The 27730-nt window shown below is 38.6% G+C and overlaps 1 protein-coding gene across 1 annotated transcript in view; it reads left to right on the top strand.

Annotated features, from left to right (window-relative positions):
- Window positions 1–27730, top strand: part of LOC122799535 — a 200371-nt gene that overhangs the window by 129654 nt on the left and 42987 nt on the right. The window contains exon 4 of the mRNA XM_044068665.1: window positions 20686–20774. Coding sequence (XP_043924600.1) covers window positions 20686–20774 — 89 coding nt within the window. The remainder of the gene's footprint in view (window positions 1–20685; window positions 20775–27730) is intronic.

Raw genomic sequence — 27730 nt, 5'->3', positions numbered from 1 at the left:
CTTTTGGCCTTAGTGAGCACCTGAAGGACTTGCTTCCTGTTGATAGTTGGGGGGGATATGCTAGAAGGGTTTTCACAGAGGGTAGTGGGGTGGAGCAAGGGGTAAAGTCAGATCTAAACCCATCAGTTAGTAGGTTTGCTATGTCACCCTAGTCAGTGACAGTTATGCCATTCACCACCAGTTCTTTACACTGCCGAGTGTTAGCCTTAAGGTTTTTGACATAACTGAGCCTTAAGGTTTTTGACATAAGTGAAGAAGGCCTTGTGATTGTCCTTAGTCTGGGAGGCTGTCCTAATCTCGCAATTGGCCTTGTTGGACTTTATTAGACCTCTTTAGTTTCTTGTTTTGTTGAGTCAGAGAGATCTTGTCTTTAATCTTTCTGATTTTGTTTATGCCTTTTTTTTTCTTTTGTTATATACCCTGTTACGGTAAAGATTCCACCAGTGGCATTTGTTTTTGGTGTTAGATTTGGACTTACTTTTGGTATGTACACCAGCCTCAGTGTAGCCATTTACATGTTTGTACAGAGTTTCTGTAAATAATTCTGCATAGGCAGCTGTGTTTTCTGGGTTCGGGGAGCTCACTTACGGATTTGATTGGGTTTTCGGGTTGATGTTTATTTAAAGGCAGTCAGCTTTGAGGTCTGACCTCACTAATGAGGACATGACACTGGGGGTGTGCAGTGCTTCCCGATTTTAGTGAGTACTATGTCTGATACCCTTGATCCTCTGGTGAATGGGAACATCTAACCTTTCATCAGGACCTGTCCCTACTCATTTTTCCTTTTCTCTTCCACTGTGTTCTATTTCTTTCTTCTGTCCTTAGATTTTTTTATAAAAGGAAGCAGTCAATACCAAACCTTTCATACTCTACAAAAACCTGTTTCAAAAGAAAGTCAATAAGATGCATTCAGGGCCAACCTCTTTTATTCATCTTCTACTAAACAGGTGATCAGTGTATGTACCTTTATGAGAAAATAATGCAGATGACACAGGGGCATTACTTACACACTCCAAAGAATATATGTTAGTGATTCATCTACCAAAAACATAATTGAAGATTTTGCAGGCTACTCTCCCTTTTAGCTGGACATCAGACAGACCATCTGGGCAGGGCAGTAGTGGTGTTCGCCCCCACTATATAAATGCCTAAAGGTCTGGAAGTCAGAGTGGATAGGTGGACATTAACCTGCAGGTAATTCCCATTGACAGTGAATTATAAAGTAGAAATTATTCTTCTGTTCAAACATCTAGTTCCACACAAAACTGTACTTTCAACAGCTATTGTTCTGTTATAGCTGCTAAATGTAAATAATACACATACTGTATAATATGCTTTGTCATTGACATATTAAACTTTCCAAAATGTACATTGTTCTCCAACTGCATCACAATGCTATCAGTGTTTTTTATCTTAACAATATTACAGCTGAAATAGATTTCTGTGATCCAATTGATCTATCTAAGCAAATAAAAAAAATCCATCCTCACCTGGATTCTCATGAATTAGGCTTTTGTTCTAAGCAATTTTGAATCTAAGCAACGAGGCAACCATTAAAAGGGTATTGTATGACTTCCTAACATTAAGAGATCATTGACTATATCAAAATCCAAAAAGCACTTTAGAAGAAACACAACTGACTACGAAATGGAGTAAAATACTTTATTAAAATCACATTAATGCTTTTAATGGTTCACCACATTTTCATCCAGCAAACAGACTTCATCAGATGTGTAAAAAAACAGGAAGTAAAATGCTGGATTGTTTACAGTCATTCCCTATGAAAAGGGGATGGAATGGTTTGAGGAAGCATTGCTTGAAAAAGGGGGATTGTCCAACAACGAGTTTCATATGTGCTTAGAATTAATTGATATTGTGTTAAAGAACAACTTAATTTATTTCAAACCTGAGTTCTTCTAACAGATTAAGGGGGTAGTGATGTGGGCAAGTTGTACCCCCACATATGCCAACATTATACTTTCAGTTTGGAACACAAGTTCTTGTTCAAATCCAAACATATTGACTGTTGGAGTTTATACAAAGGGTACCTTGATGACATTTGTTTATTTTGGGTGGACACGGAAGATAAGCTTATGGAATTTATTAATTACATATCCTAAACTACTGATATTTTGAAGTTCACCTGTAACATTAGTTACGATAAATTGGATGTAACTATGCACAAGATGAGCAGAGGGTTTAAATCAACTGTTTTTAGAAAGTACACCTATTCAAATTCCTTTTTACATTATACAACTGCACATCCCCTTCATCAGAAAAGGGTATCATTAAGGGGCAGTATGTTATAGGGTATAGAATGACCTCTGACAATGTGGATTTTCACAAAGAATGTAATACCTTGAAGGATATGTTTATTGAGAAAGGGGTGCCCCATTAAGCTCATCAGGGAAATAACCAAGGAGGTAAGGTTGGGTAGGAAAGACAGGTTTGTACCTCTTTTGGGGAATGATTCTGTTACATCAAGGTTTAACAATGAAAGACTGAACTCACCTATGGATATTGAAGAATTCCAAGGGACATGTGTCACTGATTTTAATGGTGACGCTAACATTATTTAAAAAGTTATGCAGAAGGAATGGGAGAAATTTGCTAGTTTAACAGATTTGGATAACTTTTCAGGCAAACCTTTTAAATGTATATTTAGGAAGGGGTGAAACTTAAAAATGTAATGGAGCATAAATATGGGTACAAGTATACAGGTATGAATAAGAGGTTTAGCACATTTAAATGTGGAGCATGCCCTCAATGCCCTTTTAGCTTTCACAGGGATGGGATATATATCAAAAGTAGGAATAACTTTATTTCAGGAAAGACCCACTCAAATTGTAACACTCTTGGAGTGGTTTACATAGCACAGTGTGGGGCATGAGATGCATTTTATATTGGTAAAATTGAGTGTAAACTTTGGAAGAGGATATACAAACACTATTATGAAATAAGGGCTAAAAAAGAGAAAAACACACTATATAAACACATGCTTGTATGTGAAGGAGCTTTTATTTTTTGTACTTGAGGAGGTATTGATGGATGTCGAGGGGAGGGGTCCCTGGGAAACAAAAATTAAATGCAGGGAAGTTTAGTGGCAAATGTTTTTGGAGCACATTTCCCTTGCACCAATTTTAAAACTTAGGGCTGCTAGACTATGAGGGCGATGAGCGCCCAAGTTATCTTAGTAATTGTTTTTACATTATTTGATTTTTAGACTTTTAATAGACATTGATTTACTAGTTTAGAATATTTGCTCCACCACATAGTGTACCACATTGTTCAGATTTTTATGTCTATAATGTACTTGACTTCCCTTATCAGTCATATACAGTAGATATCAGTGGTGACAAATTACATTTTATGTTATACATTTTTATTGGTTTGGCACTAGATGGCACCATAATGCTTTTTAAGAATGAACCTGTGGATTGGTATCATTGGTTTATACAGTTTGTTTTTATGAATGAATTACACAGTATTTCATTCACAGATTTATTTTATTTTCTAAGATTTAGTTTATGTATTTTGCTGCACCACATGATTTTTATTTTATCTTTATGTATGTTTTATCACAACGTCTGAGTTTGCTCGTGGTAGCACATGCAGTTTTAGGTTCAGTATTTTTAATTGGGATTTAATTAGTATCTGAATGTCATTGGTTGTTGATACAAGTATTGTGTATTTAAGCATTTTACTTACTGTTTTTTACACATCTGATGAAGTCTGTTTCCTGACGAAAACACGGTGAACCATTAAAGCGTTAATGTGGTTTTAGTAAAGTATTTTATTCCATTTCGTGGTCGGTCATGTTCCTTACAAAGTGCTTTTTGGATTTTTATTGGTTCTTAGTGTTTTGGCACTTTTCCTCATTTGGTATGGTTTTGATCATTGAATATATCCTTTTCTATCTTGTACTTTCAGCAACATTTGACATAGCAGATTGCGGGACTGCTCGTGTACCCACTGTGGATTTCGTAACACTGTTTTCAGTTGCTTTGCTTCTTACATTATAATTCAGTCTCAATAGGTTTATTTCTCCCATAGCCACACATTGACATGGATATATCTACAGGGCTTGATTTTGGCATATGTATTCACCATGTACACATTTCCGCTAAGAAATTTCCTTCTAGGGAGACGTGCATCAACAGTGTTATGCTGATCACACCCAGATGACCATAAAGTGTTAACATTTTCATATTTCAGATTACTGTTTAAATTCACTTGTGAATAAGTTAACTCATAGAGTTTGGATAAAAATGAGGCGATTTTGGTACATACTGCAATGTGTCTTTCCCAGTTCCCTTGTGTTCCCACTTATTTTTCATAGGAAAAGTAGGCTTCAGTTTATGCCTGGGATGCAGGTCCATGGGATGTTTCTAGATAACATGATGACTTATAAGCATCAGTTGTCACCTGTTTTATATCTTCTTATTTCCACCTAAGGAATGTCTGTTGAATTTAATACCTGATGCTGTGTTCTGACCTGACAACCATTTTTTTTTGTGCTTGGGAATTCTCAAATATTGACTCCTGTAGTGAGTGTTCTTTACGTCAAGCTTTCTGATACTAATCTTTCCCTCCTACTGTAGGCACAAAATTCTGTTGTTGGGATAATGATTTGCATGTCTCAGTATGATCATATTGCTGTGTGAATTTTAGGGGCTACCTGCAGTGGGTCAGACAGTATTTAAGATTGTGTTACATACATGAAGAGTCCTACCTGATTAGGGAGTATTAGCCACTTACATTTTGATTGGGATAGCTTGGGAAGGGTTACCAGTGGTGCTGTGGATTAGCTTAGAAACATCTGGTTATTGTTCTTTTATCTGTTAAGCGTCAGGTATGTAAAACATTCTACCTTCCCTGCTGTGAGTTTGTCAGCTGATTTTCTCATTAGGAGACGCCAGAAACATCATTCACTCAGAAATGTGCATTGAAATCAAAGAAGAGATTTTGGCACTGACACACATTTTTTTTTTCTTTTTAGACTTGCTTTATTACCACATATGTGTTTTATTGCATTTTTATGTATTGTTTAATTAGCTGATGTAATAGTTGCTATTTTAATGCTTTGCAGTGTACTTCAGCTTAAGCACCAAAGTTTTGGTCACTGTAATAAGAACTAAATTTAAACATGCAGACATGCAGTGGGAGATAGAAATGGGTGTGCTAAAATAAAGTAAGATGAACACCTCAGTAGTCCTAAATAAAATAAGACATACATTAAAATCCTAGAGTAGGGATACTAATCTCAGTCCAAGCAGGACACACACTTCAATAGCCTGTACTGCCTAATACTCACCCAAGGTGTTGGCAGTCCACTATACAGCCTTCACTGTAAGTGTCTGCTGGCTACCTTGACTACCTGTATTGACTGCAGAAAAATGCTATGTCCATGGACAAGGGCCACTGTACCAGTACTTCCAGATGGTGTGCGACTGAGGCTGTTTCCTGCATGAGACATATTCCTTTATACATGAGTAACAGTTAAATCATAATTACTAAATGACTGAAAATGACAGGTTTCTTAAGAGATTGTATAAAACTCTGATTGCCTGTTAGTGATGGAAAATAGTCATTTTGTTGTAGTAAATAGTGCCTGTGTATAAAGTTATGTTTGTTCCCAAAAAAATACCATATTATCATAGGACATAACTAAGTGTGTGTGTGTGTGTGTGTGTGTGTGTGTGTGTGTGTGTGTGTGTGTGTGTGTGTGTGTGTGTGTGTGTGTGTGACAGAGAGACAGAACTATGCCAATGCACCAAGGGTAAGGCAGCCACTTAATTTTGTCTCATGATGTAACTGTTCACATCTTTTTTTACACACCATTTTATTTTATTTTTTGATTACTCCAATTGAATCCTTTTGTAATATCTTATAAAGTAGGTAAAGAAAGCACAGTATTTGTGTGGTTCCTACTGATGTATTATATGTTTCATCTGAATGTTACACATGTATAAAACACAACTATAACCAAGTATGTTACACAATTAACAATATTAGATACGGTTTAAATATTGAAAATAACCACCATGACCCACCATACTGAGTAAAATACATTCATTATACTTTATTAATGTGCTGAAAAATATCACTGTGCTACAGACCACCACGGTAGCACTCATACATTAGTTTGTGACAGTGTGACAACAAATACCTGCAGGCTACACAAAGCTAGCATTGTCCATAGGATGTGGATTTTATCATGTGGATGCAAACACTAACTTAATCAGTCCATTTCACTGCAGGGTGCTTTCCCCTCTTTATTTTAAAATTTGAAACCTATTCCACCCTGTCTCCATTACCTTCTGCCTCTGATCAACTTCCTCCACGCACAGGAAGCTTTGTTTCACACTTAAAACAACACATAGACAGATATCACAAGCAGTGGACACAGCGGTAGACACATTCCTTCAGAATGGAAACAGGAACACAGGACTGTAACTGCAAAACATTCTCACAACAGCTGGGAGAAGTGTTTACTTTTTATGTTTATTAAGCTGCTCCATAGTGCTGTCACCACCACAGAGAGCACAGATCTCCTTCATTTTCTATGTTTGCTTCTTAAGAAACTGCAATTTTATTATCACAGACTTGCATTTCTCTGTTTATTTAAACAAGTTCCTAGTCTCTGTTTAGTATATTTTGAAAAATGTAGACAACTAGCTGTGTAACTTTATGTGATGAAGATATAAATGCCATGCTCCAATGTGCATATTGGTATTGTACTTGTCCATCTCACTTACAAAAGAAAGGTGGTGAATTCAAAAGGAACACATATATGCTTACTAGCAAAGGAAGCAGTATATAAGGATATAAACTGAGCTACTGACTTCAAATTTACCTACAAAAGTGCTTATCACCATCATAAAACTACTAGTAGATGACTAGTTCGAGTATGTAAAAAAAATGTCAAAATATCTATACTTTATTCAAACAGCCACATAACAAACAGTGCATAGTTTAAGTATTGCCATTATTGTGAGATGAAGAGCTCTAGCATGCAGTTTCAAGAATGACTTGTATTCTTAGATAAGACCATGCCTTGCTGAACCAGTAACAGTGTGACTTTAGATGGGATTTAGCACCACCACTGCAGTCCTCTCCTCTCCTCTCATTTCCATTATGATACGATCTGGAAAACACACACACACACACACACACACACACACACACACACACACACACACACACACACACACACACACACACAAATGTTTTAAGCTTCCCCCATGCTTTTGACTATCACATCCTCCATTGTGCTCACTGACAATATGGCTGTCTTTGAGGCAAGCATCAGGGGTGAGGTTCTTGCCGTATGTCTTGCCCATTTCCCTTGAGTATGGCCCATAAGGTGCATAAGGTATGCACACTGTGTGTGTGTGTGTGTGTGTGTGTGTGTGTGTGTGTGTGTGTGTGTGTGTGTGTGTGTGTGTGTGTGTGAGATGAGTGAAACATACTGCAATATGGTTGCATTGTTTCTACAGGCAGCCTTGCTCCTCCTTACAAGCAACCACCTCCTGTCAGGTCTTCGGATTCTGCTGAAGATACTTAAAGATGAGATGTGCACTCCAGAAACATATGCCCCTCAACCTCATCCCAGAGGTGAATGGAGCAGATATTCTCTCTACCCTGCCTGCTGCTTCCACTACATGAGATACTAATCAGTTTGGGTTATCTGAGCTATATTAATGACTTTCCATATATGGCATTGTGCCAACAATCTGCACTGTCTAAAGAAATGTGTTTAGCAGTAAATGTAATGGTGTTTGTTGTATGTATAACTTTTAAGTTAGCCCTGACTTGATCAGTCATTATTAATGAGCCTCAACTTCTAGGCTTTAGTTACTGGCATCAGTAGTTGTATAAGCTACATTATAGGCAGAAAGGGCCAACTAAATATCAAGGGTACCCTCTTGCATCCCATGAGCCTCAGCTACTTGGTATGCTAGGGATCAGTATTAGCTCTAATCCTTTTCTTCCTATGCATAAACTTGCTTCCATGTCATCACCTAGGTATGGATACGGTATTGTATGCAAATTATCTCCAAATCCTTAGGAGTAACAGTAATCAGTCCACAGTAAAATCTGAACTAGGACTTGGGACAAAATATTGATTAAAGTCTCCAGATCAGTTTTGTAGAAAATAAAACAAATTAAAACAAATCTATGCTATTCTGGAAGCTTCCCAGATGAAAAAACTGCTCATAGGAACTGGGAAATTTCTACCACATCAAAAATATATTAATTCCTATAAATACTTGCAGATGTGATTGGACACGTCCTTCTCACTTGACTGCCATGTTAAACACATTCAGATTAAAATGAAAAGGCAAACTAGGGCCTCCAAAGTCTTTTCAACATTTCTCTCACTTGTTGCTATGGTTGCCAGTGCCAGGGGCATCCTCTGCATACAGCTCAGTTGTGGGCTTCTTCTTCTTCTTCATCTACCTCCTCTAGTGATGCTGATCACAAGAGAAAAATTGCAAAAGTTACAGATCATCTCAATGAAATATTAGATGTTTACTACTTTAAGAAAGCATTGACCAATACTCCACCACTCTCTTTAAAGGACATTCTGGCTCTCTGTTATACTTAGAGCATATATCACGATGTGCCCTTTGACCTATAAACTCTCTCAAGACTCCTTCCATTCCCTGGCCAGTAAACTCACTAAAACAGTAGCCATAGGGTCCTTTAGGTCTTCACAATCCTAACAAAAAAATCTTGCTATTCCTAATACAGATTAGAGGCAAGAGTTAAAGCCTTTTTCCCTTCTTCATGCCTGGTTCCAGTATCTGGAATACACTTCCCATAAAATTATGAACACTGTGCTCTAATAAACTTTCAAGGCACACTTTTTAAAATATGATAAATGCATAGTCTTCAAGGGAACTGTTACCTAAACCTTCCCGTACTTCCAAAGCTATAAATGCAGCAGGCTGTCCTGTTATGCCTTTATTTTTATGAAGGTTTGGTTACAACATTTGCTGGTATCTTCTCTATTTTTCCCTATTTCTGCCCTATTGTATCTTCATAATTAATGAACATTATCCCCTGTAGTTGGTTCTGACAGCAGCTGTCTTCCTACCTGTATACTAATATACCTCATATATAGGTTCATTGGTGATTACTAAGCTAGTGTCTCCAGTGGGCTTTTTCTAAGTCTAGCCATGCTTCCTAAACATGAAAATCAAACCCTGTACCTTGTGTCTGTAATGTAAACACCTTAACTATAATGCCAACCCCCAACCTTACCCCAGTACACTGCAGTAACTGTGATCAGTATGCGTTAAAATGCGTTAAAATGTGAAGAGTGTCTCAACTTACATATGCAATATGATGCTATGCAGAAGTTAATTATGTCTGTTGTACTACGTTCAATGTATTTTGCCATTTGACATTTCAAAGGCAATGTGTTTCCATGTACAATTGTTCTTCACTGCATGTTGCTGCTTAATGGTGCACCAGGTTCGGTCCACCCACCTGATAAACAAATAAATAAAATACCAAACCTTACAGAAGATAAGGTCCTTGAGGGGGCCATGACTAAAAAGAGTCTGCCAAGGTCATTTCACCCAACTGTTTAAAGAAAGAATTAAATAAAATGCATACACTGATAAAAGATAATGGCTGGAGCCGTTTAAACTGCCTTTCTTGTCTGCATTTAAAAGTTGTGCACCTTATTTACACCAGATTAGTTTTAACTGATTGTGCATTAAAATAATCTAATGCATACCTCTTGATTTGTTTGCAACTTATTATACTTTATTCCTTTTAAAAATGCAATGTATAACTGACATTACACTATGTAACAACACTATTTATAGGAATATTCATATTATTACAATCAATAGAAATATATAACTCCTGGCCAAAATGCAAAAAAAAATAAATAATAATAATAATAACTGGTCTCACTTCCTAATAAAGTAAAATTAATTTATTGACTGATAATTACAGTAAAAAAACTAAGACTAGAAAAAAGTAGTTGTCATGCAGTAAATAATTCATCAGAACAAAGAGAGTTCCTGAAAAGCTACTTAGTATAGTCTGCTACAAGCTACTTAATAATTTGTGTTTCAGTGGTTTTAGTCCAAAACATGGCTTAACAGATAAATTCAATAATCCTTGGAAACGTAACAATTCAAGTCTGTCATCAAAGTCTTCACCTGGTGTATTAAACCTATTATTTTTCTGTCACTTGAAACCTAGCACTAGTACATTTATTTAACATTTGTTTACCGGGAAAGTCCAACTTGGAACAAAGCCAGTTTTCAGTGGAGGCCCGGGGAGAAATGCTCCAGAAGCATGTCTTTGGTATAGTTTATTTGTTCCTTAAGCCTCAGTTTGAACTTTCTTTCATTCTTCCTGAAATAAAAAGACAGCAGAAGTGAAACAGCTTGCAAGGCAAACACCACCACTAGTACTGCAGTATGTATAACATATAAATTTGAATACATGTCCACTTAGGGGATGTACACATTCATCAGTAACACTAACATCCTTTGGCTGAAAATTAAACCGAGTTACCATCTGCTTGAGTTGGTTGTAGTACAGGTAGATGTGAAAGATCCCATGGTACCTATTGAAAAGTGTAGGGGAAGACATTCATTATATTGATCACTGCTGCAGTAGCCTTAGCTATATGGGTTATATGCTGCCAAGGATATAACAACAGGATGTTTACTGACAACCAGCTAATTCTCTAGCAAACTGATAAGGTATATGAGAACTGTATGTACACAATGTCTTTAGAGGCAAAGCTCTCACATAAAGCACTCCTAATGTCAACAAGGTTGCCAGTAGTACACACTCTGCACCCATTACACACAGTACAAAGCAGACACAGAGACCTACATATGATGAGGTACTTAAATGTAACCTTCCTAAACCCCAAAGACCTCCTAGATGAAGTACACATAACAAATGCCTTCAGCAGCCCCGAATGCACTCTCTCAAAACAACACCCACATCATTACATACAGCCACATCTCATGGAGCCTCTGCTTCTAAGCCCATAAGGCAAGTCACCACAAAATCCAACATTCAGGCTAAGGAAAAAGGGTTGGTCAGTTGCTTAGGCCAGGATCCACCACAATACACACACACACACACACTCAGGTCATTGGACCACAAGTACCAGAATGACTTAGTAATAATAGTCCATGTGGGTGTAAATGACCTGAGACGTACCTCCCTAGACTATATGAAGAGAGACATCATGGAGCTCTCAGAATATGTGTCCCAAGCTTGTATGAGCCTATCATTAAGCAGCATTTTGCCTTCTGCAAAGATGATGCCACAATTTGAACAGAAAATGACTGACTTTAATATTTTGCTTAGTTTCTGGTGTCATTCTAAGAGAGTGTAGTATTTGTCAGCATGGATGTAGATGGAGATGGCCAATGGACCATGCTGCTTTGCCAGGGATGGTCTGCATCTCTCCCTTCTAGGCTTTTGAATATCAGGTAAAACATTGTTTTCCCCCATAGTGCCTTTTTTCAGACAATGCAAAACTGAAAGTACTTCCAACATAGGAAATCAAAACCAAGAAAATCTAAAGGTGTTACTGCTTAATACTTGGCATCTAAACAAGAAACTCCACTGCATACAAGCTCATCTCACTGTAGGCAATGCTGACATCTTTGCAGTCACTGAGATATGGTTTAAAACCACTGGAAGTATACCAGCAACAGAAGGCTATAATGCCTTTCACACATTTAGACCAGCTACTACACGGTCAGGGACTAATGGTGGGGGTGTCTCTGTTTACATCAAAAATAAATATACCTCAAGGCTTGTCGAACAGAACAATGCACTTGAGCTTGTTCACTTTCAAATCACAGCAGACAAAAATCCAGTACCACTTCCTTGCAAGCTATGTGTCCCACTCTAAGTCCCAGGAAACCCATAACATGTAGATTTACTGGAAACAATCACCATTTAACCAATTACCAAATTCATGAGACCTTAAATTACCCCACTATTGACTTGGAATCATATACAACACCAAACATGTGGGCAGAGAGATTCCTGACTTCTTGGACCACATTGTCAATATGCTGACCAGGGGAGCAAACATAATTGATCTGGTCCTCTCTAATATGGGAGAGCACTGCACACCCCCTAGTGTAATGTCCTGTCTGGTAGGTCAGACCACAAAACGGTCTCCTTTGAAGTAAAAATATAACCCAGAACCAGCTAACCCTGGAATATTCAGGAACTACTCTAAGGCTAACTTCCTACTATTAAGTGATAACCTGTTAAAATTTTAAGCCCCCTTAATCCATGAGAGCACTGCTGCTTATGTGGAACTGTTCACAGAAACCCTATACAGGCATGGCTGCATAGAGGCAGCTGTACCCACCACAGATAAGTACAATGCTAACACAAAGAACGAGCCACCCTGGTGGAATCACAGCATCAGTAGGCTGTATAACAGAAGGAAGAAAATCATGGCAAAAATTAGGAGGTGCAGCACCCAGCAAGATAAAAGAACTCTAATCAAACCAAGCAAACAAACCAGAGTTCAAATAAAGTCTACCAAAGCCAAATTTGAGGTAAGTTTGTCTTAACAGGCCAAGGACTACTCAAGACATTCTTCAGGTATGTCTACAGTCTTAAAGGCAGTACACAGTTTTGTGCAGAGCTCATTGTTAATGAACCCACCTATAATAAGCCAGAAGATACAGCAAACCTACTGTCAGACAAATTCAACTCTAACTTTACCCCTCTCTCCCCCTCAGCCTCCCCTCAGGAAATACCATCAAATATAACTCACCCTACTATCACTGGGGAACAGGTCATCAGTGCTCTGTGTAAGACCAAGAACACTGCATTGATGGGCCTTCTAAATAGCATGAGACATGACCTATCAGGTCCTCTGGAATTGCTATTCTACCAAAGCCTCCAAACAGGCTTTGTGCCTCATGAATAGAAAGTAGCAACTGTCATCCCTTTGCACAAAGGTGAACCATCTACAGACCCTAGAATCTACAGACCAATAAGTCTCACAGGTCTCATATGCAAAACCTTCCAAAGAATGGAAATGATCAGTAGTAACGTAGGACACTGGATCCAACCTAATTTGGTTTTTGTCAAGGGCAGGTCATGCATCTTCAACCTGGTGGATGTCTTTGAGAAAGTCACCAAAGCAATAGATGAGGGCAAAATGGTTCACACTATCTAACTTGTAGCCAAGGCATTTGACACAGTATGTCATTCAGGCATTGTTGACAAACTTAAGAGGTTAGGTATAAGCCCTTATGTCACCCATTGGATAGGCAGCTAGCTCACAGACAGGACCCAGGAGGTTAGAATTTGGGAGTCCACCTCAACAAAGAGGCCAGTCACAAGTGGATTCCCTCAGCGATCAGTCCTGCAACTGCACCATTTGGCATTTACTTCGTTGAAGTCAAGGGCATTTGGCTGACCAAATTTACAGATGATCACAAATTAGGACTAGTCACAGAATCCCCCAGTAACACTAATGTTTTCCAGGAAAGGCTGACACAAGCAAATAACTTGTGTCAGAGCCATGGACTAAAACTAAGTACCAAGAAATGCCTAATAGTAACCTTTGTGAAGTCATCCACCCCAGATAACCATCATATTGACAACACACCCATAAGAGTCAACCCGGTTGTCAGGAACTTGGACACACATACACAATAATCTATCCTTTGACTATCAAATATCTACAGTAGTGATGAAATGATACGGAAATAGGTTCATGGGGAAATACTAGGCTATCAGTCTGCAAACTATTACAAGCCTAGCCAGTAACCAGAGGTCAGAATCAAACCCAGAATGTTTTATCTGTGAAGTCAAGACCTTAACTATTATGACAAACCCTTCCCCCTCAAAATTTGATTATTTAGAAGACAGTCAACATTTGGTTCCGAGGTAAGTACTAGGCTACCTGCTGTTGCAGGCTATTTTAAGACTTGCTAAGTTCCCATGTAAATGTGGGAATCAAACCCTGTACCTTGTGTCTGCAAGCTAAACATGTTAACCATTGTACCAACTCCCCCAATGCATACTACATTTGTCAACAGTGGCATTTGCTTTTTTCTCATAGATAAATTACTAGGCTAGCTGACCTTGTGGACCCTTTTATGCCTAGCCAATTTCCAATTATCATTTGGTGAGAATCAAACCTGTACCTCTTACCTGTGAGGTAAAAACTTTAATCATTATGCCCGCAGCATTCAATGTTTTACAACTTATAAACAAAGATATGGCATCTAGGTCTAAATAGGTCATTGTTCCACTATATCTAGCATTCATCAGACCTATCTTTGAGTGCAGATACCCCTTTGGCAATGTACATAACCAGTCACATCCAACAAATGGAACATCAACATGAAATGAAACTGTTCTACTGTGTATAGTACATTGAGACATATCACCTACATATTTCCATAGAGGATAACTAGATCTCTCAGCCTCCCTGATCCCTCTATGATTTTAGAAGCAATATGACTCTGGAAGAGAGATTCAGAATACTTAAATATCTCCTTTATAGGTTCTAAAAATGAGCTCAGTTTGCTGCTCTGTATAGTAAATCCTTTGTGTTTGAAATGTGAACTATATTAGAATATGTACTAAGTCTGAAATTTTCTGTAAGTTGGATTTCATACCAAATCTGAGGTTTGCTGCATCTCAGGTTATACAGCAAGTTCGAGGTTTGCTGAACCTCAGATTTTATACTAAATATGAGATTTGCAGTACCTCAAATTATGTAGCAAGGCTGAAGTTTACTGTATCTCAGATTATGTACTGTACCTTAAATGTTATACTAAGTCTGATGTTCCTGTACCTTATATTTTATACTAAGCTTGGGGTTTGCTGTATGTCATATTTTATTCTAAGTTTGAGGTTTGCTGCACCCTAGATTTTATTCTAAGCTTGAGGTTGCTGCACCCTAGATTTTATACTATTTCTGGTTTGCTGTACCTCAGATTTTACACTAAGCTTGAGGTTGCTGTACCTCAGATTTTATACTGTTTGTGGTTTGCTGTACCCCAGCTTTTATACTAACTTTGATGTTTGTTATACCTCGGATTTTATACTAAGCTTGAGGTTTGCTGCACCCGAGATAAGCTTGAGATTTGCTGTGCCTGAGATTTTATCCTGTTTGTGGCTTGCTGTACCTCAGATTTTAAAGTAAGCTTGAGGTTTGATATATCTCATATTTTATTCGAAGTTTGAGGTTTCCTGTACTTCCGATTTTATACCAAATATGAGATGTGCTGTATCTCAGATTTTATACTAAGTTCGATGTTTGTTGTACCTCAGATTTTATACTGAAGTTGAGGTTTGATGTGTCTCATATTTTATTCTAACTTTGAAGTTTATTGTCCCCAGATTTTATACTAAGTTTGAGGTTTGCTGTATCTCATATTTTATTCAAAGCTTGAGGTTTGCTGTACCTGATGTTTGGTTATTACTGTACCTCAGATTTATACTGTTTGTGGTTTGCTGTATCCCAGATTTTATACTAAGGTTGAGATTTGCTGTACCATACATGTCAAGCAGAGCACCTCGCTGAACCTCTTCAAGAAAACCTTGATGAGTGGATGGATCAGTTACAGTGAACTTGGGAGTTAGTATATATGAATAGCATGGGTATGCAAGAAACAGCCTCTCATACTTGGGATTGCAGGAAACAAAACCTCCCTCAAAAATGCTTTACTGGCATTACAACACTTTGAGATTCACTGCAGTCGTGGCACAATTTGTGTTTCATTTTTTTGTAGCTGCAGGACTTGCATTTATGGGACTTGAACTTTCAGTTGGGACCCAGATGAAATATTTTCTCTGAAAGTTTTCTGCAGTAAGCATTATTTGGAGTCATTCTTCAAGATAATTATTTTTTAAGCTTCCTATTCAGATTGCAAAAAAGAATAACATCTTTGGTTCCTTCAGGAAACCTGTCCATCCCAAAATGGCACACTTATCCTTTGCCTCAACAGTCCACCTCAAGTCCTTATTCGTTTATGTTAGCAACAGCAATGTATCCTTACTTCACATGACTTTCTGTTTTGAATGTATTTATTTGCATGTCTATGTGGCACATCTCATTACTAAGAGTTTGTATCCAGGAAGAAAGAGGTCATTGTCTCCCTCTACTCTTCCCTCATTAGGCCACTCATCGAAAAAAATGCCCCATTTTGCATGTACCTTACTAGACACCTGCAACAACTGGAGAGGCCACAAAAGTACCTCACAAAGAGGATCCTTGACCTTAAACACTTGTCCTATATGGACAGACAAAAAAAACTCCAACTATTCTCTGTCTCATATCGCCTACTTAAAAGCGATCTCTGCTTCACATACAAAGCCATGTCTGATCCAGCTCTGTTAGAAATGCTACATCTAAAGAAATCCCAATCCCTCCACACCACACACTCCAGGGACCTCATCCTCATTACCACAATTAACAGAACATGCTGGAGGGACAGGTTCATAACCCAGTGACTGCCCATGCTATGGAATAGACTTCCCATACATGTCAAGCAGAGCACCTCGCTGAACCTCTTCAAGAAAACCTTGATGAGTGGATGGGAAATAGAAAATTCACCCCGGAGATCACTCCAGTGGCTCTACTCGACAGAGGCACCAGGAACTAAGGTCGGGTGGCATGATGTCAGGGTAATCCTATGGGCTAGGTTTGTAAAGGCTCCAGGGCCATTAGCCTAGTACACCCCTATGAACCTATGTGATATATGTTTTGAAGCTTGCAGTTAGTCTTTGCACTTTTTGGTATGCACATATGGCCAGGCTCAGTCAGTGTCCATGTTGTATGCACCATGTATTCTTTTTGTGGGGAGCCTTTGTGGGTGCTCAAGTTATACATATTCCTGGTTAGGTACATACAGAAGGGAACATTGTACTCAATGACTGGTCTAATGAGGACCAGTTAGAATGTAACAATGGTTATCTGTGGACCTAGATGGTATACTCTTACTTACAAGTTGTGCAACATAGAATGATTTCCTTACCACAGTAAAAAAAACTATTAAAAAACAGAAATAAAACGTGGCAACCTACTGACACGTACAATCCTTTAATGAAGTGCTTTTCGTTCAATGCAATTCTTTGAACTTCTTCAGATAAACATAAAACACATACAAAATCATTTAAATATCTATGTTATCAAGTCAGCTGATCCCAGCTTATTACAATTTAAAGGGCTATACTATAATGCTTAAAATAAAAACCCTGAAAGCATCGCAGAACCTAATAAATAAAACAAAACAGTTTACATATTCTAATTGTACTAATGTAAGTATAAATGTATATATACATATATATTTAAAAATATAAATATATAAAAATATAAAATATCGAGTGGAATAAATAAAATAACAATTAAAGTAATCCTATTAGAGCAGCAGTGCTTTTTTCCTTACCACAGTAGTCATGTTATGGTCAAAGTCCAACTCACTCTGTACATGAGTTCCCATATCCCTGACAACAGTGTCAACTCTTAGGGGTGTATTATCAATGCAGTAATTTGCAGTGGTGGTTGTCTTTACAAAATATGCTGTTATGCATTTTTTGGCATTGAGTTTCACACTGTGACTCTGGCACCAGTTATTAGTGTGTTTTAGGTCTTCTTGGAGGATGTTTGTATCTTTTGGGGATTCTATGATTGCACCTAGTTTGCAATCGGCTATGAACTTGGTCAGCCAGAGCCATTTGCCTTTGGTCTTGACTTCAGAGATTTTTCTTTAAACATTTTGCAGCTAGTCTACTATGAAATTAGTATATCAGTTACACTAAATAATATATGTTGTGAAATGTTCCACGTTTCATACAAAAAGTAATTTACTGATATGTATGGGAACCAGTAAACATCTAGGCAGTGGGGGACCATTCACAAAGTTGACTCGGCACATGGCACAGGTTATACAGAATATAGTTATCCCATTCATGTGTCAAATTACTCACAACTGGAATGTGCTACGATGATCTTTGTTTCTGAGTAAACATTGTGAGTTGGTTAAGCATGTGAAATAACTCCAGCGCATCCATGTTAGTGACCTGGTATAGCACAGAATGAGCCATGTATTGTGCCTCAGATACTCTGCCCATTCAAAAATTCACTGTATCTAATATAAAAACGGGCTCAATGAGTTTGCATGAATCCATAATATGGATAAACAAAGCACGTGTGCTCTTTATGAATAAAGTCATCTCGTAGTGCTGGCATGAGATGAACTCCATGAATGGTCCAGTCTGGCATTTCTTTTTCTTCCTGAAATTCCTGATGCTTCATGATGTATTGATATCATAAGCTCCTTATTACACAACCTATTTTTAATATCATTATCCCTAGGGCCATCTTCATGACACAGAGGAATGAAGTCCTGATTGTGGCCTAATTAATCCAAGTTTGACTAGCTGTCATTTGAGGGATGGGATGCATAGATACCAAGGATGTTGCCACCTTGGGACTACCTTTACACCCCCACTTGAATTATATAAAGAAAAGTCTCTACTTCTTGTTTCCTGTCCTTTTTAAGGCTCATCCTAGTATAGACAACAAGGCAGACACTCTGTTGGAGGGAAAGGGTGTTGTGGAAGCAGCCGATAATCACAGCATCATGTGGTTCCTAAAACCTTATAAGACATGGTATTCTAGCAGATTCACTTCCCCAACATCTCTTATCACCTAGCATGTGTAGATACCATATGCCCAAAACGTCCAATATTCTGTTTATAGCAGGACCGTTCTCCAAATAAACCCTCCTGGCATAGGTTTTGCCAGAATATAAGTAGTCAAATGTGGCATTTACTGATGGACTGTGCATCTGGGCATTGTGCACAGTGCAGTAGTCATGTTAGTATGTAAACTGGCTACATTTACGTAACTAATTGAAGGAGTACTGCTAGGAATGAGTGCTGCGCCTGCTTTTTAGTTTAGTGTCAGGAATTAACTGACAAGGCATGTCAGGGGGTTGTTTGCTACTAATATGCTTTTCTGATTGGGGGTGGACAGTTGATGTGCAGCAGGGTAGGGACAGGGCAAAAATGGGTGCCCCATTGCCACTAAAAGAGCTACCCATGCACATCTACTATGTCTTATCAACACAACAATGCTCTAACCTCACTTCTTGTTGAGCTAAATTGCAAGACCATTACCTAAGTGCATATAATCGCAGTTTGAATATTTTTGTGTAAATACACCAAGCAAACAAGAAGCAAGCATGCTTTTGGAGGACAGTACAGGGGTCCACACCTCCCTTACAGCTTACTTTAATATTCTTACTTAAAGATAACTGCAACTCAGAAAATGAGGCAATCATTAAAATACTAAAAAGTATATCTAACCCTTCTTAGAGACATGGTCTCATGGAGCATAAAACGTAGCACATAGCAAGCAAACATGCATTGCTGCTACATGGATGTGTCAGATAATGACAAGCAGTGACTGTCTTAAGGAATTAAGTTTGAGTAAATAAGAAGTGCTTTCTTACTGACCAACTGAACGAAACCTCACCTTTGTTGTTGATATTGGGTTTCAGAGTTAGAACCTATAAGTAGAAGACTCTGTGGGGAATTTTATTTCTTTGTAATAAATTTCTAGCATATCTTGCATTTGAAATGTACTGATTATGAAAATTGTTTCTACCACAGTCACTGGTATATAGTACTACTCTTTCTAGCAATCCAGTGACCTTAATCCCTTTTCCTTACCTTAAAAGGGACTTAAGCATTCACAATGTCTTCCAAAATCTAGACTATAGTTATTGCTCGATTTGGTTTGTGGCATAGAGGCCTTGAGCCCGGAGTGCATCCCAGATTACTAGAACTTGGTACAAACATATGAACATAGGAACACTACTAGGCAAGCTATCACAGGAGCCATAAGATACCTCACCACATACACCTTTATAGAGGCACACTTAAAAGTTCTTGCCACCTTTACAAGTACGTATTATTGCTCACCTCCCAGAGTGAACAAGGTTGTACAAGATAATGTTGGCATAAATTTGTGTCTAAAAAAGTTGAGGTTCAGGCCTTGGAGGAGCCAGTGGAGTGATCATGGGAGTGAGAGGCTGCAGTTGGATTTTATATCAGACATGGTGAGAATGCAGTTTGACTCACTGTGGTGCTGCCACCTGGTGTAGGTGTGTAGGCCTGAGGTGGTGGTACAAGTGTAAAACTACAGTGGTCTACTGAGGATTGCAACAGGTGAATGGTTATATGTGGAAGCATGCATTCTTCTTAGGGTCCAGCAGTACAGGTCCTTGCTTTTGGAAGGATACATCCATTGCTACCACTTGGAAGGGCATAGGTCAAAAAAACTACCCATATGGATGACAGTCTACTGCTGGCAGTTTTTGACTACTGCTATGAAAGTGGCCTCTTGAGCAGCAGGTGAAAAGGGACATTCAAGTTGACCTGAGAAGCTGTATTAAGTTGAGCTGAGAAGCTGTACAAGTTACTCATATGACCATGATAACCAAGGCAGTGTCTGAAATCTGACTGACCATCTTACAGTTCCACTCTGATTGCATTCTGTAGTATAATCAAGATTTACTGTGTCTGAAAGTTGCACTGGTTGCATTTTGCATACTGTACTGACACATGCCCTCAAAATCGTTTGGCAATTTCAAGACAGCTAACAAAAAGATGATTTTTTTGTTTCACTTTCAGATGTTCCAGAATGGTAACAGTTGTGTAATCTGTGGACAGGTTGTCATGGCAATGGGGAAAGAAGGCTTTCTTTGCCAACGACACTACAGGTACTATATATTAAGTACAGTGATTATATTTACTGTCAGCTTTGGAGACATTTCAGCTTCTTCTCTGTTAAGTTGTAAATAAGTTATGTTCCCTAAGTATTGTTAGAGTTCAAAAGTGACAAATGCTGTCTTGCGTACAGCAGCAATGTTTGTTTTTCTGCAGGGTATTTTTACGCAGTGCTGTGTGTTTGTGATTGGATAAGCAGTATGAAATAAGGGTAGCTGTTGTTTCATACTTGGTTCACGTTTGTTTGGCTTATTTGCCGTGCTTTAGGTTTCTCCTCCTCTTTCTCCTTTTCATGTCCACCTTCAATGAATGAATATGAAATCTGTAGCGACCATCATTGAATGTAATAATGTCCATATGTATTTGTTTTCTGTTAAGAACAGAGATAGTTGAGAGCATATTATTTTACTGAAAACTTATGATAGTGTTTTTGTTATTGGGAAGCTGATGATGGTGAGAACTGTCAGTAGATTGAGGACGGAGGGGAAATCATGTTTTGACTATAGGAGACATGATGGGGTGCTTTACAGTACTGCAATGTAAGTATGCGTTAGATATGACATTATGGAAGAAGACATTTTGTGTATGCTTGTACTTTTTTGAAAAAAATATTTACATCCGTGGACAATGAATTAGGATGAGTGTGATGCTTTTCCCCATGGATAATAATGTGTTCCAAAAGGAAATGCTCTCCATAGATTTCCTTTAACTGTATTTAACAACCCATGGTGTGTACCAAATAGAATGTGGCATTAAAAATCACACAGAGGAAGCAAATCACTTTTGTGTGCCATCGCATTCAGCTGGAATGCAGTAGTATTAGTTCTAACCTTCTGAATTCCTCTTTGCTGCCACTGGGTGCGCATCATTTAACAGTGTTCATGATCAGTCCAAAGTTTTATCGACAATGAAGAAAACGTTCAGTACATCAGATGAAAACATGATTCTTCTAGTACACTTGTGTTTTGTCATTTAGTTTAAATTCACTTAGAAGACAGCATTTTTGCATTGTTCTCCATTTTACAGTGGTAGGGAATCATAACAATTTTAGGGAATGTCAGAATGCATTGGTTTGTTTATTCCTACCACCTTTCTATAAACAGGGGCCTATATTAGTCTGCTGAAAGTTATTTTCAGTAAACACCTTTTCGTTGCCACATATTCAGTGAAAATCACTTTAAGATTCACAGAATTTTCCAAGGGCAATAAAACAATTGCCCCACAGCACAACAGAACGCACAACTAACTAAATCAATCCCACCCAAATGGGGGGGCTTTGCCCCCCGAACTATATATACCAACTCCGAGATCGCACTACAGTGGGGAAAAGGGCAAAGTTGTGTAGTTTGCCAACACTTCATTACCATTGGAAAATTCAGCGAATCGCGAAAGTGATTTTTGCTGAATATGTATTGATGAAGAGGTGTTTGCTGAAAATAACTTTTGGCGAACTAATACAGACCCATAAACAGACACTTCGACAACAGCAGTAGAGTGTGTTAAAGGATACATAACCTTTTCAGTCACATGTCTGCCATATTAAGCTTTGACCTCCTGTAGGCTACAGAATGACATAAGACAAAAAAATCCATAATGAGACAATTCTTTAACTGTAAAAACGTGACTATATGGACCTTTTAACTACAGCATCATCTTAACGGGCACCAAAGTATCTGGGTCGAATGGCCAGGGTTCTTCAGTTTGGAGCCTATTTTGTTAGCAGTGGGGACTTTCATGAGCTGTTTGACCAATGAATAGCTCTCTGATAACTGCAGGTAGAGCACTTTCAGAGGCTTGGGCTCAGTAGAAAAGCATGCTTCGCTTTTCAGATAGGCAGAGAGTATTAGTTTGACTTTAACTCATATTCTTTTGCTTTGTAGTGCTCAACACTTAGGTACAGTAACAACCAAAGTGTTAACAGATTGTAGTGAATTTGCAGCTTCACCATGCATGCTTTTGGGCTGGATTGTATCTTTTTCTTTTTTCTCCCCATTGCCCGATGACCATCAGCTTCTCCTATCAGTCGTTGTCAGGAAAGGGCTATCATCTATGTAGCTATCTTGGTTTTCAGCATGGCTCCCTATCACCCTTACCCTCATAGCTGCCCTGTCACACACACCCTGCTGAAGCAATGTTTGGAGTGCCGGGCACGTTTGATGCCTGCATGCTTCCACACACACAGATATCATCCCAGGCTACGGCAATGAAGAATGATTACAATGTGAGTCCCACATGGCATTGTTCCATGCACACTCATATCACCCTACCTACAACGCAGAGGTAGTCATCACAATGTTTGGTCCATTTGATGTATGTGTGTTTCCACACACACGTATCACCCTAGCTACAGCACTAAAGTAGTGATTATAGTGCTGGGCTTAGTTTTCTTTTTGTGTGTGTGTGTGTGTGTGTGTGTGTGTGTGTGTGTGTGTGTGTGTGTGTGTGTGTGTGTGTGTGTGTGTGTGTGTGTGTGTGTGTGTGTGTCATAGGTCTCAATCTCTTAAGAGGCTAATGTGGAACAAAGACCCTAACAATGTGTGACAAATGTCAAAATGTGGAACACCCTATTTTTAGACTGAGTGAAACATGCCATCGACATGGGGCATGGTAGAACATCTGTAAAATTCAATAAAACCACTATTTTTTATAAGAAACAGAACAAAAAAAGAGCCAAAAATCTAGCCATTCTGCAAATATCTGTACATTTGAGAGGCATACCTTTTATACAAAGACAGAACTACTAAAGTGTATTGTAAATTCATTTAATTAATGTTCTTGGACCATTATATAAACACGGTGAGACATTACAGTGCATTGTAAGTTCATTTAATTAATGCTTGTGGACCGCTGTGCACCCTAGTCATTGACTAGTTCTAGTCTGCTCCGACATCAGTGGCAGAGAAGGCTGTGGCAAAGCATAGTGATTGGTGACATCTGCCAGTACCATTAGCTTATTCTGCCACTGATCAAAATTAAATCTGCTTATGCTACAAATGAAGGCTGCCTTAACAGAGCTTGGATCTCTGGGGGTGAGAAGATATATGTTTAATACAATAACCTCAGGCACAGTATGGAAATAGCTATTTACGTTCTTTCTGCCTACAGTCTTGCAAGGAGGAATTAATAAAATCCTTTTGAAATCTGGCAGTGCAAAAGAGATAAATGAGCTGCACTAATGCTGTGCGTCTATACTGTCTAAAGATCTCAGATGTTGAAAGTCCAGCTGTACCTGCAGAGTTTTCATCAATAAATTAGTGTCCCTTCCTGTGCAACTCTCATTCTCAAACTGTCTGATGTCATTATTTCATTTATGCCTTAGGGCAACTTTGTATTACAGATATTTACTTTGCAGAAAATGCACTGCATGAATACAACACAAGCTCATATAGTACAGCTACAAGTCATGACACATTTGCATTTCCTAGCAGAGAAAAGGGAAAAGGAAATAGAATAGAATACCAAGAATCCATATGGAAAAAATGTCTGCTTTTGAGCGACTCATTTTGACAAATACTATAATCTGCGGTAGTGGTGCTACAGTAGCGTTGTCGCCTCACAGTAAGATGTTGTCCTGTTCGATTCTCAGCTAAAGTGTCTTCTGTGTGGAGACATGCATGAATGGGCGTACCTTCGTTGAAGGTTGTGTGTCAGAGCTGGCAACTCGGCACGTAAAAATCTACTGCCAATCATTAGCGGACCGGAGTTCCGCTGTGGCGACCCCTAACCAGGAAAAGCCGAAAGACACAACAACAACAACAACAACAATTTTGACAAATACTATGTTACAGTAAAAGACTTGGCCTCAAGCTGAAAGGGTTCAAACCACATCTAACTGACTACATTTTTACAGATACTCTTCACCTCTGTTTCAACTTCTTGACAGGAGGAGGGGCGGAATTTGAATGAGTCATTCAAGGATACGCAGAGATTTTACCTACAAAAGGAACCCTCACATTGGTTTGTATACCGTGATGCCGATTGGCAGTAATTGCGGTATACAAACCAATCTAAACCTGTGTTGCGGAGCCAAAGCTGTTCAATGTGGAACAGAGGAACAGTGACTTTATTCGTTGTTAAATGCGGAGTGTTCTGCATAATCCGGAGCATTTGGCTCCTCAGGTGTGTGTGTGTGTGTGTGTGTGTGTGTGTGTGTGTGTGTGTGTGTGTGTGTGTGTGTGTGTGTGTATGTATGTTTCCACATGGACACACACACAGACCCATACTTAGCACCCTATCTACAGCACTAAAGTAGTGATTGCAACACTGGACCCATTTGGCAAATTTGTGCGTAGACACACACAAGCATTCTTATATATATTTATATATATATATATATATATATATATATATATATATATATATATATATATATATATATATATATAAATAACCCTGACCACAACACTGAAGCAGTGTTTGCAGTACTGGGTACTTTGTACTTTTGGGGCCTGCGTGCTTCCCCAAACTCATATCATCCTGGTATTAGTACTGAAGCAGTGACTACAGTGTTGTTCCTATATAGCATTGTTCCATGCACACACACCTCACACCCTACTAACAACACTGAAGCAGTGATATCAGTGCTTAGTCCATTTGGTGTATGTGTGGTTACACACACACACACACACACACACACACACACACACACACACACACACACACACACACACACACACACACACACACACACACACATCACTCTACCAACAACATTGAAGCAGTAATCACAGTGCTTGGATCATTTAGTGTATGTGTGCTTATATACATACAAGCATGCGCACATACATATATCAAGATACCTACAGGGATGTAGAAGTGATTGAAGTTTGGGGCTCATTTGTACATGGTTGCTTAAAGAAACACATGTCACCCTACCTACTACACTGAAGCAGTGATTGCAGGTCTAGGTTCATTGTGTGCATGCATGCTTTTACACACACACACACACACACACACACACACACACACACACACACACACACACACACACACACACACACACACACATACACACATCACTGTAGCTGTAGCTGCAGCACTGAAACAGTTATTGCAGTGTTGGGCCCATTTGGCATATGCATGCTTCCACGCAGACATTAGCCACCCCCCAACTACAGCACCGAAACAGTAATTGCAGTGCTGCGCCCATGTGGCACATGTATGTTTCCACATGCAGATATCAGCCTAGCTACAGTGCAAGGTGTTGATTGTTATTCCCTACATGCCGATTATGTAATCCTTTCCATGAAGCAGTCTCTCAGCCTTTGCAAGTAATCAACAGGTTGGGAGTTCCTTCCTTCCCCTAGAAAGTGCAGTCCAGTATTGATTGCTCAGTGACAGGCTCCTCCATTTCCTAAGTTCTAATCAATCCTGAGTTGTCTCAGTCACATTTAAGACTCTATCCCTATGAACCACACAGCCAGCATGGCCTGTAGGTGTATGGTGATCCCTCCCGTTTCTCTTGCCACCCTTTAGTTTCACCCTAATCTTCCCCTGGGTACTGTCAGATTTAAGTCTATAGCAAATGCTAGCTAATGTCTGTGCAAAGGTGGGTAAGCCTTTATTTTTTGAGAAAGAACTGAGACAAAGTAAATCAGAGTCTGGTGCAGAAGTTGAACTGACAGTAATGAGAAATAAAAAAAAATACAAGCTTTAATAAGGTGCATATAACACTGCAAGACAACACAGGCATCAGAAGCAGTAAAGGCTGCTGTACTTGTAACAGGATATACATATTGCAGACACAAAGCAAGGTGCATACATTTTCCTTTTTGGATGTTATAACTGATAAAGTAGCCATGAATTCTTTAAAGACATAAATCATGCTGTACTTTTATTTGTACAAAAAAAAAATGAAATAAAATCAACATTGTCTTCAGGAAATATAATTTCCCTACATCAAGGGAAATGTGATTGCAAAAATCTAGTTTTAAAATATTACTGCCCAACTTAGTTTTCTGACTGCAGCTTTTTGCACAAAATGTAGGCACAGAAGATTGCCCTAAGATGCTCAAGATAAAATGCAGTATAATAGTTTGGCTATAACAACAAATCCAGAGGAAATACCTTTCAACTTCTGTGCATTAAAAAAATATATAGCACTGGATTTCAAAATCATAGCAGAGAGTTAACAAGAGGAGAACTTTCTCAGTTTTTAGAAAAGTTTTTAAGAGTCTGGACTCCATATAGTAAATGATCATGAATTTTGTACAGAATTGGTCATGTTATTTAATACTAGATAAGATATGGGCAAAACATGCTAGTGCCCTATTAGACAATGAATGTTCTCCAACATGGTATCAATGTACAGATAACGCCTGCTAAAAAACAAATGTGCTGCTTCACACCAGTGTGTTAAGCTGATATGAAGCAGGGACAGAAAAAATGCAAACAGCCACCCTTTTTTACATTCACGAAACATGCATTTGCTGTTTAGTCAGCATAAAAAAGTATAAAAAAGTAGATCCAAAATAAAGTAATGAACAAAAACAGAGGCAGCTAGCATAAATAACTGCAGCAGTTACAAGGTTACAAAGACTTGCCATATTCCCTTCCCCTCACTAAACTAAACACAGCTTAAAAAGCTGCATTTAATAAGGTGGAAAAAATAAACAAGAGGTGATGTAGTTACACGTGTGTGTGTGTGTGTGTGTGTGTGTGTGTGTGTGTGTGTGTGTGTGTGTGTGTGTGTGTGTGTGTGTGTGTGTGTGTGTGTGTGTGTGTGTGTGTGTGTGTGTGTGTGTGTGTGTGTGTGTGTGTGTGTGTACTCAATGAGTCTGTGTGTCTACATATGTGTGTGTATGTGTCTGTACATTTACTTACATAACCTATATAACTGATGTAAAATACTTCCTCGAACAATTATATATGAGAAGCAACTTTGAAACATTAGGCAGAATAAGTATTTTGAATCAAAAGTATGAAAATGTATATTATAATAAAATGTGAA

The sequence above is a fragment of the Protopterus annectens genome, chromosome 4.part0 (assembly GCF_019279795.1).
Source record: "Protopterus annectens isolate FY-2018-M chromosome 4.part0, PAN1.0, whole genome shotgun sequence".
In the NCBI taxonomy this organism is placed as follows: Eukaryota; Metazoa; Chordata; order Ceratodontiformes; family Protopteridae; genus Protopterus; species Protopterus annectens.
Note: the sequence above shows the minus strand (reverse complement) of the source record. Positions and strands in the feature narration are given on the sequence as shown.